At 49.4% G+C, this 16895-nt stretch overlaps 1 protein-coding gene across 1 annotated transcript; it reads right to left on the bottom strand.

The window, feature by feature from the left end:
- Positions 1-225: 225 nt before the first annotated feature.
- On the bottom strand, positions 226-15900 carry GSG1 (germ cell associated 1). Its single transcript, XM_027129553.1, has 7 exons — positions 15853-15900; positions 5892-6210; positions 4671-4739; positions 4214-4384; positions 3398-3515; positions 2368-2506; positions 226-438 (listed from the first exon to the last, which is right to left on the bottom strand). The coding sequence occupies exons 1-7, from the start codon at positions 15898-15900 to the stop codon at positions 340-342; spliced, it is 963 nt and encodes a 320-aa protein (XP_026985354.1). The 3' UTR covers positions 226-339.
- Positions 15901-16895: the final 995 nt, after the last annotated feature.

The raw sequence follows: 16895 nt of genomic DNA, 5'->3' as shown, positions 1-16895 counted from the left end.
ACGCTCAAGAAACAGACTTTGGCTTAAGCACGTGTTGATGACAAAGCAACACGTTTAAGGCAGGGCTCAGCCTGCTCTGCAAATCCATAACTCCCAACACTGTTCTTCCTCTACAGATGACCCGGGCGCCTCTTCCTGAGGCTCCCAGCTGGTCCCGTGTTGAAATTCCTTGTGTGTAGCTCTGAGGAGAAGTCCACTCCTCCGGAGACGGAGCGGACGGGCTGATGGTGGTACTGGGGGTGGCTGGTCAAAGGCCCCTCGGGGGGGCTTGGCACGCCAGCTCCTGGAGGAAACATAGGTGGTGATGCAGCAGGCAGCTCGGGGGCTCCTCCGAAGCTTTTACTGTGCTTGCACTTGAACTCCAGCACCAGCCGGGTGTATGTGTTGAAGGTGGAGACAGCTGACGCCATGCAGCAGGTGAAGGAAACCCAGGCCGTGCTAGGGACAAATATGCAAAAAAAACTGGAATGTGAGACTCTGACTTCCTTACGGGTTTGAAAGAAAAATACCGGGATCCCTTCCTACTAGGCAGCTGGGCCGATGCCGCCGTAGGGATTTAAGGACCTCATGGTGTTGCCTTCCACCACGTTGCAGGTAAAGAGCTCTGGGCAAGAGGACTGAATTTGGTCTGTCTTAGGGTAGGTTCTGAATGTTTCCTAGTAAAAGACAATGACTCGTATAGTGTTAAAGTCAGGCTAGGAGTTTAACGGGTTCATTTTCACTGCACTGATTAGTGTAAGTGCTGTGTTCTTTTATACCTGGTGGCGTATTTTTCATGTTTGTGTATACACACACACACACACACACACACACTCACTCACTCACTCCCGCCCTGCCATACAATTTTTTGGACAGTTGTTTCCCAAGCTACAGTTAACCTTGTATAATCCCCAAGATTCCATAGAGCTGTAGCTCAGCTGGACACAGTGGACACAGCCCGAGACACTACATTCCTCCTTTCCCTGACACACATACTTCCTGCCAGATACCTCTTCCATCTTCCTTGGTTTTGCACCTAGCTGTCTTAGGGTCCACGACGTTGAGCCTCTGAGAGGCATTCAGGAAACACTGACTCCACATCTACAGGTATTATCCTAGGCAGCTCTAGTTGGAATTTGCCTACTGTGGAAACAATGTGGTTCTTGGCTTACGGGAGTTTGTAAAGGATGGAAGAGATGCTGGAGATGAAGAGAAGCTGGATGGATTCAACAAAGAGAAAAAGACACCAGGGAACTGTGTCAAACACATTCCTAAAAACTGCGGAAGTCCAACCCTTAAGTCTTCCATGATCACGGGAAGCCCAGGACACCAGGAGTGGTGTAGGTTGTGTGTGTGGGTATTTCACGAGGCCAAGTGATGCTCAGAGGCTACGCGCTGCTACTGTGTGTTCCTTTCTGCTGCCTCTGATGGACTAGACTCAGGTTGAGGATGCTTCTGATGGCAGTTTTGAAGTCTGAGATCTGCAGTTGAAATGCCCAGAATGGCTTGAAAATGGATAAAAGGTGAGAAACGATGAGTCTGGAAAATGAGCTAAACTGATCGGGTGGCTGATGGAGAGATCAAAGGCCCCTGAATCCAATAGCACATATTATACCATGAGGAAAGGGGAGGAGCTCCTGTGACGGACATGTACAGGCTTCCATATGCCTCTTCAGCACGGACTGTCTTTCCAGCACCGTTAAGTGCTTAGCACTCAGCCCAGACGGTCCATGTAGGTCCAAGTCGGCACCTGTGCAGTGAATGGAGAGCGTTCCTCAAGGGAGACGGTGAGGAACCCAAACAAAGGGGGTGTTTCCCTTGAATGTGTGTGTTTCATCATGGTCGCTGCTTCCCTCTTTTAAAGAGAAATCTAGACTAACTGAGCCCTTAGTTCTTTAAGGGTTAGAGAGAGACTGGTAGGGGAAGTTTCATTTCTAACACAGTTCGATGGAATAAGAATGGAAGCAGGATGAAGCCACTCTTCATCACAGGAGAAGAGTGAGCCATTCGCAGGAATGGACTCCGATCCAGACTGCAAGGCTAATTCTTCATTTCTCTGTCTCCCAATACCTTGGATCATAAAATATATAAAACAGAGAGCATCATTTCCGTAAGCCATGCAAAATTAGTCTCATTTACCAAGGGTGTCCTACATAACAGGTGAAGAAGCACTTGTTACAGCTTTATCAGCAGAAAAAATAAGCCCGAGGAATCCACTCTGTACCTCCTCAGAAGGTGGGGGGGGAGAATGGGCGTGGCCTGCTGGTCCAGCCCTCTGGGTGACTAATGGACATCTGGGATGAGGGATGAAGAGAAGGCAGAAGGACACAGAGCAAGCATCTAGTTGAGGTGGACCAGGGAAGAGGAGAAAGGTGGAGGAGCGCCTACTAAAAGGCCCGGCCGTAATTCCAAGCATGGGGCCTCCAGTGTTCTGGACCCAAGTCGGCCGTTGCTTGGAAGACTTGTGACTACATCATATGGCCCACCATCCCCAGAAGGCCTACAGAGGAAACAGGAAGGCAGTTCCCTTAGGGACAGGCTGGCATTGCCGTGTACGGGGAATACGATTTGGGAGCAACCTCCTCATCCGGCATCAGGTACGACCTGTGTCGAGGCGTTCCATTACCCCGACACCACCACACTCCAGGGGGACTACTCTGCAGCGGGGGCTTCTCCTTGAAGGTGTGTTTGCAATCGCTTCCCCAGATGTTTGGTTTCAAGCTGTGGGAACATTTCTGAGTCGAGGCTGCACACAGGCTGCTGCTCCCTTTACTTCTTTCCCACCTGTACCCCCAGTATGGGCCCTATCCTTCGTCTACACGCATCTCTCACTTTATGCAACAGAGTGTGGAAAAGCTGTGTGGATGTCACGACTCAAAAGTAAACCAGGGGCTTCCCTGGTAGCGCAGTGGTTGGGAGTCCGCCTGCCGATGCAGGGGACACGGGTTCGTGCCCTGGTCTGGGAAGATCCCACATGCCGCGGAGCGGCTGGGCCCGTGGGCCATGGCCGCTGAGTCTGCGCGTCCGGAGCCTGTGCTCCGCAAGGGGAGAGGCCACAACAGTGAGAGGCCCGCGTACCGCAAACAAACAAACAAACAAACAAACCAAAAAAAAAACCAAACTGTATTGTACATAATGAGAAAACTTGCAAATAAAAAGAACCTAGAGAGAAATCATTTAACAAAGGACATAATGATCTAAGATAACATTTCGCATGTTATTTCCATTTAAAATTAAAGACGCCTGTGCTGTTATCTCCTGGCTCCATTCTTTAGACCTCCTTGGGGCTCCTTCTTCCCTTGGGACAGAGACTGCAGCCTTCCGCCTAGTGCTTCAAAGGCAGCAGAGAACACCCCCCCTCCTCTCCAGCTCTGGAGATGCTCACCTGACAAGACGGAGAAGATGGCGGTGAAGGTGCTCAGCCTGAGGCCACAGCCGGGGTGCCCCGTGAATAGCAAGTCCATCAGTAGGAGGAGGAAGCTGATGAGTCCCAGTCCGATGGAGGCGAATCGGACTCCCAGTGATAGCCGTAGGATCTCTGTCAGAAACCAGAGGAAGAAGAACTCTCACCCTGCCAGTTAACTAACTGAACCGGCGGTGAACAAATGCTGCCCATGAGAAGTGCAGAGCCTCGTAGCACCGGAGGAGGAGACAGAGGTGAAAGCAGCTGGGACAGCCCTTAGCCTGGGGCTCTTTGTTCTCCCTCTGCTCAGTACCCAACACGTAGCCAAGTACACTTGACTGCAGGTAAAGGCTCTTAGGGAGGTTTGAGAAGAAATCATCCAAGTTTCACCAAATCTTGCAGGGATATGACTTTGCTAGTTATCATTTTTGTTTCTCCTTTGTTTTAAAGTTTAACCTTGCAGCAATCCATTTTGTTTCTCTTCTTCCTCCCCCCATCCCTACCCCCCCCCCTTGCCCTCTTTGACTCCCTTCTTTCTATGTTACGATAAAATTATCGGGGGTGGGGGGTGGGGAGGAAAGACCCAAGCTTTCTACATGGTTACTTGGCAACTGGAGTAGGTTAGAGCTGTTGGTGGATTTCTATTTGTGGACTTTATTTGTCCCTGCTGTTCCTTTTTTGCATTCCTGCATAGGAATGAGGGTCAGCCTAGCAGGAGTTTGTGTCACCCTGTGGGGCTCAGAAGAAGAGAAAAGCAAGAGATCACAGTACAGTTTAGATACTCAGAGGCCCAACTCAATGGCAACTAAATTTGTCATCAAAGCCACATACTTGCCCCAAGCCCCAAGGGAAGGTGGGGGACAAAAGCCTTCTCCATCAACCGCTTCTCTCCAAATCGGAGAGAGGGGTGACATGGGTCTTGCAACGTGGCAGATTCCAGTAATCCTTTCTCACCTCTCTCGGTTGGTGGTATGAGTTCAAGGAAACTTCGGCACCTCTCCCCTGAAACAGACAAGGTACAGGGTGATGAGGTGCTGCCTTGGATGAGGGATGCAGACTTTCCCCCAGTCCCATCCCAGGTACTGCTCCATTTGGTCCTACACAGGCCTGCCCCGCACGTGGTAGGCAGGCAATAAATGTCTCTTTGGAAGCAGGGAAGGATGCATGGATGGATGAACAAAATAGGCCAGAGTCATCCGAGATTAATTTCTCTCTCAAGTCCTGATAATGAAGAGTACACTTCCCTGAGTCACCCCGGGGAATGTCCGCAGCATCGGTTCACCAGCACCTTTTGCTCCTGCTGTACCACTGGGCTGCAGGGCTCTAAACTGTTTCCGGGACTCGAGTTGGAGCAGTGCTAAGTGACAGAATAATAACTCAAGTATAAATGTAAATACACATGAATTATAATCCTGTCCCATCTCCTCTTCCCCTTAGCCTAAATCGGGAGAAGCAGCAGATTGCAAATTGTACACAGTTCTGGGCTTTAGAAAAGCTTCACGACCAGGGGAATCTTTGCATGCTTTGAGCAGGGAGGAGGGGATGTCCTCAACCCCACTGCTCCCCACCCGAGGACGACCCTTACCTAACGGGCTGGCACAGCGCCTGCTTTGCGAGTGTGAGGCCCAGCGGCGTGAGACATGGGACGGTCTGTCTGGGTACAACTTCCACAATCTAGTTACTTTCTCTGGGCTTCAGTTCCCCTACCTTTTCTTTTTTTTTTTGCGGTACACGGGCCTCTCACTGTTGTGGCCTCTCCCGCTGCGGAGCACAGGCTCCGGACGCGCAGGCTCGGCGGCCATGGCTCACGGGCCCAGCCGCTCCGCGGCATGTGGGATCTTCCCGGACCGGGGCACGAACCCGTGTCCCCTGCATCGGCAGGCGGACTCTCAACCATTGCGCCACCAGGGAAGCCCTCCCCTACCTTTTTAATTGTAGCAGTAACACTTAGAATGAGAACACCCTTTTGGGGTCTTATTTAAAGGCGATCTACTCTGATCCCTGCATCTCACAAATGAGAAAATCCAGACCTGTAGGAATGAAGTTCTTCCTATAAGGTCACAGCTGGGCAGAGTCCCCGCTCTTTCTATGATATTCTCCTCGTTTTGTCTAGGCAACTCTAGCTCGCTGGGATGGAAATTCTCATAATGTTAAAAGTCTGCACGAGCACAGGGAACTCTACTTCACTTTGCTGTACGGTAGAAACTAACACAACATTGTAAAACCACTCTACCCCAATTGAAAAAAAAAAAGTCTGCATGAAACCCTTTAAGGGTAATGCTATTTGAAACCAGCGAGACTGGAGGTGAAACGTCAGATGGTTGGACTTTGGACCTTATTACGAGGGAGTCTGATGGGGAAGGGACCCAATGCAGAGTGGGGAGACCCCGAGGCGGAGGTGGGGCCCTGCAGGGGTGAGTGAGGGCTGTACAAAGAATCCCACTGATTCTTTGCCTGCATGAGATCCCTGGTGGGGAAAAGATATCAGGTGGGTGGGGTGAGGGGCCACCTGGGTCTTGCACGATTTCCTCATAGGAGAGCCACATGCCACTCCCGAAGGCATGGGAGGTGAAGCGGTCATCCCCAGTCTCCCAGCTGTACTGCACCACCTCCAGAGACGATACATTTGTGCTGCTCCCTTCCAAGCGCACTGGCACATCAAAGCACTTGGCTGGCAGACCTTTCCCGCACAGGGGCTTGGGCACCTTCTGTATGCCCACAAACCAGTAGTTGCTGAGCAGGGATGCTGTGGAAAGGCTGCGTGATAGCATGTTGAGGAAGGCAGATAGGCATGTCCATAGGTCAGAAAAGGCCTTCGGGAGCTCCATCTGCAACAGACAAACACAAGAGCGGAGCCTGATTTCAGAGCCTCCTCGGAGATCAGTGCCCTCCCCCGCAGCTCCCTAAGCTCGAGCCACTTTCCTCCAACAAGACGGGCACGACGAGCCACTGGGAGTTTTCTCCAAGTAGCCGTGAGGAAGCTTGGGCTCCAGGAGTGGCCCAGAGTAGGCACCGTAGTGATGATGTTTATTTAAGCCGGACCTTATTATATTAAAACGCTTATTGGGGATAGTCTGAATAAGCATCGGATAATATGAGACTAAGCCACTGAGCCAGTATATATCTGGCTGAGAAAAAGAATTGGGAGCTCTCCAAATGCTCCTGCCGGTAATTTTTGGCTTTGTCTTCCTTGAAAGGTAGCAGCACTGACTTGTGGAGGTATTTGTTGTTGTGACAACGTAAGTTTTGGATGTCTTCCTCCCTGCATTAGATTTCTCCGAGAGGAGTAAAGGGGCATATATCCTATCAACGAATGTTAAAGTGGATCCTCCCTTGGGGAGCAGATAGAGGCACTGGGCCCTTGAGGATAAGAGGGCAGTGGACCAACCGGGATGTGGGGATGCTGCAACCTTTGGAGAGGAGATGAAGCTATGGGTTCTCAGAGAGGAGGCGATGTGGGTCCAGCTTCCATCCACTGCCCCCGAGATGACAGAATCTCAAATGCCAGGTGGCTGCATGGTACCCATGGAGGCTGGACGCCGAGTGCTGTGACCTTGGAGACACGGGAGGGTGCCCTTGGTGGGTGGGGACAAGGAACGTGCAGGGGCGGCCCCACAGCCTGATGCAGCCGCAGTGCCTGACTCCCAGGGGTAACCCAGTGCGTGGCTGCAGAATGAGTGTGGCCCGGGTAGCTCTGGCTGGAGCCCCTGACCTCATCATTTTTAGCCTAAGAGAAGAGAAGGGTGAGCTGGAAAAGTCCACTATTAGTTATTTCAATGTTGGGGAGAGGTGGCTTGCAGCCAGGTTTAAGCTGATTTAGAAACAGAAAGAAATCTGACAGGTCTCAGATTTTGAGACGTTTGCATTACGAAGCAGTTTGTACTGTTATAGTAATACGTACTGAATGGAGAAGAAGCCCGTACTTAGTTGCTGACAGACACTGCTTAAAGTAAGCCATCTTGAGCTTTCTAGGCGATCGCTCATATCAGGATTAATCAGACCCAAATCTGCTTAGCTTAAGAGATGTAAATAAAACCATAGTTAAATGAGACAGGCCCATGTCCTCTCATCGTCTCCAGCTTAACGTTTTCTACATTAAACAGGGAACTTTCTCTTAGAAACATAACAGTTTGTTCTTCAGAATTTCCAGGCACTAAAACCGTGCATACCACAAAGTGCAGGTTTTCTTTTTTTTTTAATGGCCAATAAGAAATATACCAGATTCTCATGTGTATAAAAAGCCAGTAAGCAAAACGTATGATGAAACAGCTTCTGAAAAGCAATTTGCTAATATGATTTTTTTTAAGCACTCGACAAATTAACTCCGTCAAGAATTTTCTGGGTGACCCTGCTGAGGACTCAATAGCCATGGCATCTGGAAGGGGGGTGATCTTATATTGCCAGATATGGGAGTCATTATGAGGCCCCCTTCTTCCTGCAAAAGAACGTTTTATTCTTGTTTTTAGTGATGAAAATCCTATTGGTTTTTGTCATTGTTCTGTTACTATGAGTTAGTTATTCTTTCTTTTTTTGTATCCATTGCTTGACTAGGAAATAGACTTCAAGGTGAAACATCTTCATCAGTCATCCTGCATAAAGGCAGAACTAAGGGTTTACGCAAGTCTCCATTTTTGACAACTTTATTTTCAATCACCTACGGCTTGCAGATGTATCTACTATCACAGCACATCAGATGTTAATGCTACCCTCAATCCATTTCAGATCATATATATTTGTAAGTTACTCTTCAGGTTGTTCCGAAATAAGAATAATGAACCCCTCGCCACGGTACAACCACTCTGCAGCAGCACTAAGCTGACAACCAAATGAAGGAATTGAGAAACAGAGGATGAAGAAGAGCTTAGAATGAAGCCCAAAGAGGTTGTTTCCAGGAGTGTCCGCCAAGGAGCCTCATTTAAGAATTATCTTGATCATCGAATGAGAATCCATTCAAAAGGTTTTTCAAGAATTATCTTCAACACCCACAGTGCCATGCCCTTCATCACATATTTTATTCCTCCCCCCAAAATATGCCTTTTCTCACTAGGATCCAGATACTTTTTGAATTGGAAGAACAATCTAATTTGGTGACGGTTTCCTTAAGGGGATCATGGAGAAGTAGCAGCTAGAAGACAAGTTCTGTCTTTGCAGGTACTGATAAGCCCCAAGCCAAGGGGACTCTTTAGTCTCTAGAAAAGAGACAGGGTGTGGCTTCCCTGCTCAGATCTACTAGGAAGTACATAGATGTGAAAATGTCAGTAACCACTGACATAGGTTAACAGAAAGCCCTCCGATTTAACTTAGGCTAGTGCAGAGAGCAAATTGATGAGACTGGTACATCTCTTAAAAGAGTCAGGCGCAAAAGAGAGGGAAGCTGGTTACCTTGGCCGTGGTCAGCATCTTGTGGTTTGTCCAGAAGGACCGCAGGTGCCATCTGTGCTCCAAATCCCTTTGGTTTAGTGTTGAAAGAAGGAAAACTCCCTTTCCACCCTCCTCCCTCCCCCTCCCCCACCCCTCCCCTCTAGCTCATAGTTTTTGGAGTACCTCATGATTAAATGCTGCCTTGCAGGGGACTTGGGCATTTAATAATTGCCAATGCAATCATGACCCAGCTGTTCTGGGAGATTACACAGGAGAGCTTGCCAGTGGGGATCCGGGATTCAGCATAAGAAGCAAGGACCTGGACCTCTGCATGTGCAGAGGGAAATTTCTTTAAAGAGTACCTGATCACTGAGTTTCCATCTCACTGCCATTCCCTAGGTAACTAGTGTGAATGGACTGGTCTTGATTTTATGGCAGACAAAATATTCCAGAGTCACCGTTACTACAAAAGCTCCCATTCCCTTGTGTTGGGTTTTCCATCCCTTTAATAAGCTCTGTGACCTGCAGTGTCAGGGCTTCATGGAGCCATGGGTATGAAAAGGCTTTCTGGTGTCGTGGGTGGTCTCCACCGTCCAGTTAGCAATATTAGTAAGGATTATTACAACAACCTGAGACCGTCAGAGTGTTAGGTAGGGTTGGGGGTGAGGATGCAGTTGGAGGAGGGTTGGAGAGAAATAAATCCCAGGGTCAGCAATGCTACAGCTATCTATCATTTCTCTCCCAATCTTTGGGCAAAGGGATGAAATTTTTTATCTTTTAAAAAATCATTTCTAAAACTTAAAAAAATAAAAACGAAGATACTCTTTCTTCTTGGAATGTCTTCTCTTTTACCTGGTGATCTGCGCCTCATCAAGATTAATAAAAGTCACTCAAGTCACTCATTCTTTGAAAACGTTGCTTCCTAAGAACAGTTCTCTTTTCTTTGTCCTTGTCACACTCTACCCCTCCCATGACGCTTTCTAGATTCCATTCTGATTGTTTGCCTTGATTGTAAAGTCTTCAAAGGCTGCTGCTTGTTCAAGAGCGGTAGGTCTCAATTCTGACTGAGCATCAGAACATCTTTGCAACTTTGGAAGATATGCAGATTCCTGGGCTCCATCCTGAGCGGCTGTCGTGGTTCTGGGGTGAGGCCCAGGAAGCTGTATTTTTGAAGGATTTTGGTACCCAACCAGGGATGCACTTCTGGTTTCCGTTTCTGCATGTGAGGACCTTGGGAGCCGCCCCTCTGACCAAAAAACAAGTAAAAATCTGAACAGACTGAAAACTATATAGCCAGGGGATTAATGTACCATAAAATCACACCTCTTTGGTTCACTTTGGGTTGACATTTAATGAAAGCCTCTCTACCCTGCCCTGCCCTTCTGCCACCTCATCCAGATTTGCCAGCAACCAAGTCATGGTCTTCCCATCCTATGTTTGTGCAGCTGGTTTAGGGAATCAAAGGCAGGCTTCCCTCGGGGCATTTGAATTGGTCCACACTCCAGCCAAATGAGTCTGTCACCGGGTATGTTCTCTACTCTTAACAGCACGTTTTACACATGTACTTCTGTCCAGGCGTGATGTCTGTATCACCCAAATGGCCCTTTCTGCACGGTGACAGAACTCCCTTTCCTTTGGCAGAAGGGAGCAGGGATGCCTGTGGTCACTTTTTGCCCCTGAATTGGCTGTTGGTCTCTAGGCTGCAGTTTTCATCTCAACGCTGGGTGGCGCTGTCTCCCCATATTTTCCTTCTTCGGGACACAAGCCTCCCCCCCCCCCACCGCCCCCAGTTGGCAAAGCTGGGTGGAGGTGGCTGCCCGCTGGGCAGGCTGGGGCTCTTGCTCTTTGTTCTTCCCTTGGCCTCCTCCCCACACACGAATCTATAGAAGCCGTACGTCAGCCTTCTGGAATTCAGGGCTCAGAACGAACTCTGGGGCCATCCAGCTGCTCCCTTGAGGACATCTTGTAAGACTGTGCGCTGTGGCACATTTTTTTGGTGGCCAGTTTTAGTTTTCAGTAACTCAATAGGTCCTCATATACTTCCCATGGGAAATACAGCTCCGCAGTAACAGAAAACACAGTTAGCCAATGTTTCCTGATGAGTTTTGCACACATTTTTCTCTACTTAATCGTATCCTCATTCCCTTTCCACCCCAGAACAGTGAGCAATTCTTTTCCCTTCGCTCTGCTTCCACCCTTCAAATACTTGGAGACACTTCTCATATCCCGCTTGAGTCACCGTTTGGCACAGTGCTCTGTCTTTGGGTTTTTATTGCCTCTGCTCATAAACCGTGCCCTCTGTGTCTTAATAGCCCGAAGTGTGCCTTCTCCAGGGAAAAGGGGATGGGAGTGGCAGAGTCTCAGGTGGGTCACACGAGGAGGTCTAGAGGTGGATTTCGAGAGCGTAGCTGATGAAACTTCAGCTTCGTGGTCCCCCACTTACTCAGGCCCCTTCCAAGATGCTGTTACCTAATTTGTACTTGTCATTTTGTGTTCTTTTTCTTAAAGAGGGCCTCTCGAATTTTATTATTTTAGCCCTTCCCAAAGCCTGAATCTACCCCTTAGGAGGCTGTGCGTTTAGTGTGTGTGCTTGGCTGGCTGCCTCCTAGCTATGCTCAGTGCTGAGAGCACCCCCCTTCCCTCCCCAAGGACCCTGGGCCACGAGGTCTAGTTTCCTCTTTTTGACAAAACATGAGTTTCTCTGCCTGGCCACAAAAATCAGAGCCCAGCATCCTACTCACTTCCTTTCATTGTAATTTGGGCATGTTAATATATTTTTTTCCTTCTCTTTCTTCTCTTAGGACAGAAAAAGTAATCACTAGTCAATGTCACATAAATATAATCTGGTTAGGCTCAGAATTCAAGACAGACGAGAAGATTCCACATCTCAAAACAATATTGAAGGGCTTCCCTGGTGGCGCAGTGGTTGGGAGTCCGCCTGCCGATGCAGGGGACGCGGGTTCGTGCCCCGGTCCGGGAAGATCCCACATGCCGCGGAGCGGCTGGGCCCGTGAGCCATGGCCGCTGAGCCTGCGCGTCCGGAGCCTGTGCTCCGCAACGGGAGAGGCCACAGCAGTGAGAGGCCCACGTACCACACACACACAAAAAAACCACAACAATATTGAACTTTTGTGTGCTGGACTTTTACCATCTCAGGATTGACCTCACAGGGATGTATGTGCAACTGAACATTTATGACATCGCAAAGCCAAGGGCTGGGACTAACCTAGTCTTGCTAAGGTCTTAAGTTACCACACCCTGCACTGTGGAAAACCACATTTACTAGGTATGAATGAAGAGAAACTGGTCTTGGGACACCCACATTTACTTTATAAACAGGAATTCAGTTTGCTTTGTGACTATGCTGAAGACTAGAAGTGACTAAAACAATGCGTAAGAATGCTGAGCTGCTGAGCAGTGGAAGATTGTATAGCATACCGCTTCCCTCAGGTCCAAGCCTGGGGCTACAGGATCCCCCCTTTTTTTTTTTTTTAATATATCCATTCTGGCATTTTGTCCCAAGAGAGGTTTGTTTGGGACAGATAGTAGTATCTCTGTCCTTCTCCCAGGTGTCAGATTTCTGACCCAGTTTCTGTTAACTAACTCCTTTCTGTTACTCAGTAGACAAAAGGCTGGAATGGAGAGTAAGTAAATGTTTCTCGGTTGTCACTGGCTCTGACCTACACCACCGTATTCTCTGCTCCTGCGCGTGTTCTACCGTGTGCCTCCCTCATGTAACTCATCATATGGTTTACTTGGCCGTTCTGCCCACTTGGCTAAGTTTCTAGATACAGTAGCAACTATGCTTTACTCATTGTTGATCCTCAGAGCCTAGCCCTAACAGCCACAAATGAATGGAATGAATGAATAAAGTGTGAAATGGAAACCAGGCTCATGAATACAATTAGAATACAATTAGGAAGACGATGGGTGAAGATAGGATAATGAAGAAAAGTGTCCAAACAGCCTTCTATTGTAGAGGAAACACGAATCCTCCTGCTTCACATACAGAAGAGCAGTGTCCACAGGTCCACAGAAACACCCTATGCCTTTCTATACAGACGCACCCAGCGTTTCATCACACAGACCCTCTGCCAATACATTTCCTTCCACCTGTGGAAACACTCCTGCTGTTTGACCAGCCAAGCCCAGAAAACAGCAATGATCTCATGAACCAGCATTATCTTCAGTTCACAGACACCAGGGTACAATCAGATTGCTCACAAGCCAGCGACAGATTGGAAATGTTATGTCCTTTCCCAAGCTCGGTGATCCCCCACTGAGTGGAGCCCTTTCGGCTGACATATCTTGAACCGTCCGAGCTTTCGAAGCTCTAAATTCCAATTTTTACTTCAATGCCTGACACGTGACTCATTTATTAACGAAGATAAAGACGGTTCACACAGGACATTTTTGATATCTGCCTCCCAGCCCTAAAGGGAAGACTGATGCCGCTAAAATGCCCATGCCGAGTATCCAAAATACTAACAGCACTCTAGGACACTGAGCTCTGGGGTTTCCTAGCGTCAGGTTAATTCTCATGTAACCATGCTTTATGTCCACATGACCCTAGGGGCTCCCAGAATAAAAAACGACTCCTGTCTTCCTAACATGAGTCCAGGAGTTTTGGGAACACCTACTTATGTGCAATGGGAAGGCCCAAAGAAAAGCATCTGGGGGCCTCTCCTCTCTGTGCCTTTTCCCTTTCCGCTTTTTAATGGAATTGTTTGAGGGCTTTTGCTAATGCAGTCATTTCCAGGAGAGGAAGCCGCCGTTCTTCCATGCCGCAAGCAGCTGGAGTGAATCAGGGGGGCAGCCCATCTGCACATCCTGTGGGGCAATCGCTCACGCTGGGGTGACAGAGCCCTCGTGGCCTGCTTGGGGCGGGGGTGAGAGGGTGGTGGTGGGGGGGTGGGTCTCGGGGACCGACGGGTGGGGCGGGGGTCTAACGCGAGAGGCCTCTCGAGGGGTGCTTAGGGCGCGGCCCCGGGCTGGCAGCACTGCGCTGCCCCGTTTCCATCCCGCGTGCGCCTCCCTCGTCCCTTTCTCTCCTGCCCTCTCTTTCTCCCCCTGGCAGCCGCGAGGCCCGAGCGTAGGCTAGTCCCCGCCGCCACCCCGCAGCCCCCTCCCTCCCGGAGTAACACCCCGGCCCAAGGTTTACTACGCCTCCCGGTCGCCTAGCAGCGGGCGCGCGTTGCCATGGCGACGCGCGGGAGCGTGCTTTGAATTGTTTGGCTAGGCTCCGCCCAGCGGCCGAGCCCCGGAAGGTCCCGAGAGGGTGGGGCGCCCCGCCAGGGCCCTTCGGGCTCTCCATCTTCCTGCGGGGAAGGGAGTGGCGAACCGGGGACCCTCCCAGGCGGGGCGGGCGGAGGGAGTGCGGAGACCCTGCCCATCCCCTGAATTCCGAGCACAGGCTGGTGGGCCGAGGGTCGGGAGGAGCCGGGTGCCGTGCAATCCAGAGTCAAGGCTTTCCCCGCCCCCTGCCCTCCCCCTGAACTTACTCTCCCGGCTCCGGTTCTGCAGGAAGGCCGTGCCTTCGCCTCATTTCGTGGGTCCAAGAGGCTGAACTTCGGGGCCACGAACCCTCAGCAGATCAGAGTTCTAGTCACTCCACCCACGACCCCAGGACGGGGCTAAAGATTTTGGCCAAGTTCTCTAATCTCCCCGAGCGACTGTTTTCTCAGAGGCGAATTAGAAAGAGTTTGACCTTCACGGTTCTGCTGTGAAGATCAAAAGCGGTGGAGTGAACGTGGAAAGGAAGAGGAAGGACCCCGTCCGTGTCCTGGACGGCTTACCAGTCCCTCCACAGACGTTTAATCCTCACAACCAGCCCGAAGGAGAGGCGGCCGCTCCGTTCTAGACGCGAGTCAGATTCCCAGAGTCTGACTCGCTCAAGGCCACACGGCTCGTAAATATTGGAAACGTCCTGAGCCATGGCCTGGCCGCCCCGCAGCAAAGGGGAGGCCCAGTCACCTTAACCATCGCCCAGATTGAGGCCCAGTTATGAGAACGCACACAGAATGAGGCGGTGGGTTGCGTAAACTTCGCGGATTTATACCGATAAACAGACTCTCCCATATTTCCTCTGTATCTCTCCTCATAAAACAACAAAATGTTTTTTCCCTGTGGCTGGCTTTCCTGTCCTATGCCTATCCACTTCTGAGGGTTCTCTTATTTGTGATCTGTTCACTTAGGGAGCTTCTGAACCAGGCAAGCGGGCTGAACCCACCATGAGCTCTTCTCCGCGGCCCCAGAAGGGTCTTTTTCCTAGAACCAGTCCTATCCTTTCTTCTGAGATCCCTAAATTCCAGACCATGAACAGCACACCCCATTGCTCTGTGTGTTTTATTTCTCTGGCTAATTGTAAGCTTCATTTTTCTTTCCTGAGAAAGGCAGGATATAGGAGAATGAACGTTGCCTTTTTTTTTTTAGTAACCCTGAGAGCTGCAATTTGGTAGTTCCCAACTTTCTCAAAATCGGAGGCAAGTCCCTTCCAGATGTGGATTCTACCCTAAACAAGCCAAGACATCTTCGCTGGCTGTGAGTGTCTTTCTGGGTCTGGAAGCATCTCTGCAGATTCTTTGAGACCACAAAGAACCTGAGGTCATGCTATCCTCCTTAGTTCCAGCAGATTTCCAATCAGAGCTGGCTTTCAGTGGGACCATGGGTGCCTCATCATCTCTTTCTGTTCACTAGAGTGATACACATCTTTATCGCTGCCATGGTCGTTGGGCCTTCTACTGGGGACCAGATTTTGTAACAGGAATCATACAGATGGAGAGGAAAAAAGAAGAGCTAGAAGACACAAGCTGCCCTGGGAGCAGAGAGGGAAAGTATGATAAGAGTCAAAGGAGGAAGAATTGGAAGTTTTAATGGAAGATGATGAGAAAACAAGAGGCCAAGGTAATCACCAGGTTTATCGATAAAAACTGGGCTTGAGTAACATATTTTTACTGCATTTCGGATAATCCTACCATGTGTTCTCAAGCTCCTTACCCTGAGCGTGTGAAATAAATTGATGAATTTGTATAATTACCAATATTACCAATCCAACATTAAGAGTACTATACATGAGATAGTCCTGAGATTTCAGAATTCGAGGTACCTACCTTCCGGGTGAGACAAACATTTTGAGTCAGCTGAGAGGAATTGCTCATTCACTTTTGAAGTTCTGAGGCAAAGGGGTTTCAGTGTTTCTTCTGCTCTGTTTTAATCGGTTGCATGGGATGAGTATGGAGTTGAAGATGAATCAAGACCCCTCTTGCCAGCAGAGGGGTCAGGTGGTGTGAGGTGGGCTGGAGATGATGAAGAGGATATCCTGCGGCCAGGACACCCATGTAGGTGGGGCTGGCTGACACAGGAGGCTGCCTCTGTGACATCACAGCGGCAGCAGGGGTCTCCCTGCTGCTCCCTCTGCCTCATCCCCCCACTCTCAGAAGGACTGGGGCCAGTCTGGGGTTACCTATCAGAGGCCTGGGTGTCTTCTCTGTCATCTGGATCAGTGCTTTGATTACTATGCATAAGAATCACCTGGGCATCTTAGTAAACGATCAGATTCTGAAGGTGGGGGATGGTTCCCACGTGAAAGTGACCAGACCACATGGGGCTGTAAGACCCTAGACCAGTGCTGACAAAGAGAAATGAGATATGACATAACTAAAAATTTTCTAGTAGCCACATTAAAAAAAAGTAAAATGGACACACACCCTGCAATACAACAGTGATATCTTATGCAGTGCTGTCATCAAAGTCAAATGCAGTCCTCCCCCAAACGATAAAGTTGGGTTCAATGGAAAAATAATTTACACTCTTTCCATTTTTATTTATTTATTTATATTTATTTATTCACTATTTTTGGCCGCACCTTGCGGCATGCAAGATTTAGTTCCCCGACCAAGGATTGAACCCATCCCCCCTGCACTGGAAGCTCGGAGTCTTAACCACTGGACCGCCAGGGCAATCCTGCTTCCATTTTTAAAATTTAAATTAAAATGAAATCAAATGAGAAATCCAGTGCCTCAGTTGCACTCCGCCGAGGACTCTGAGGACTGCGTGTCTGCATGTGGCTAAACTGGGCTACTGGACAGCTCAGCTCCAGACCATTCCCAGAAAAGAGAGTGATGTACAGAAATTAGCACTCTAAAGGACTAGT

This window comes from Aethalodelphis obliquidens, unplaced genomic scaffold (genome assembly GCF_003676395.1).
Source record: "Aethalodelphis obliquidens isolate GAN/ISIS:26980383/991018 unplaced genomic scaffold, ASM367639v1 scaffold36, whole genome shotgun sequence".
NCBI classification, from domain to species: domain Eukaryota; kingdom Metazoa; phylum Chordata; class Mammalia; order Artiodactyla; family Delphinidae; genus Aethalodelphis; species Aethalodelphis obliquidens.
The sequence above is the reverse complement of the archived record's forward strand: the minus strand, read 5'-3'. Positions and strand labels throughout refer to the sequence as shown.

What these genes read in the sequence shown, in the direction of transcription:
- GSG1 (XM_027129553.1), bottom strand. Translation starts at nt 15,900, where the DNA reads ATGAGCAATTCCTCTCAGCTGACTCAAAATGTTTGTCTCACCCGGAAG. An exon ending in TGGTACAGCAGGAGCAAAAG is followed by an intron (nt 4,385 to 4,670) that starts GTGCTGGTGAAC and finishes TGTCTGTTTCAG; the next exon opens with GGGAGAGGTGCCGAAGTTTC. An exon ending in CGGCTGTGGCCTCAGGCTGA is followed by an intron (nt 2,507 to 3,397) that starts GCACCTTCACCG and finishes CCTGTCCCTAAG; the next exon opens with GGAACTGCCTTCCTGTTTCC.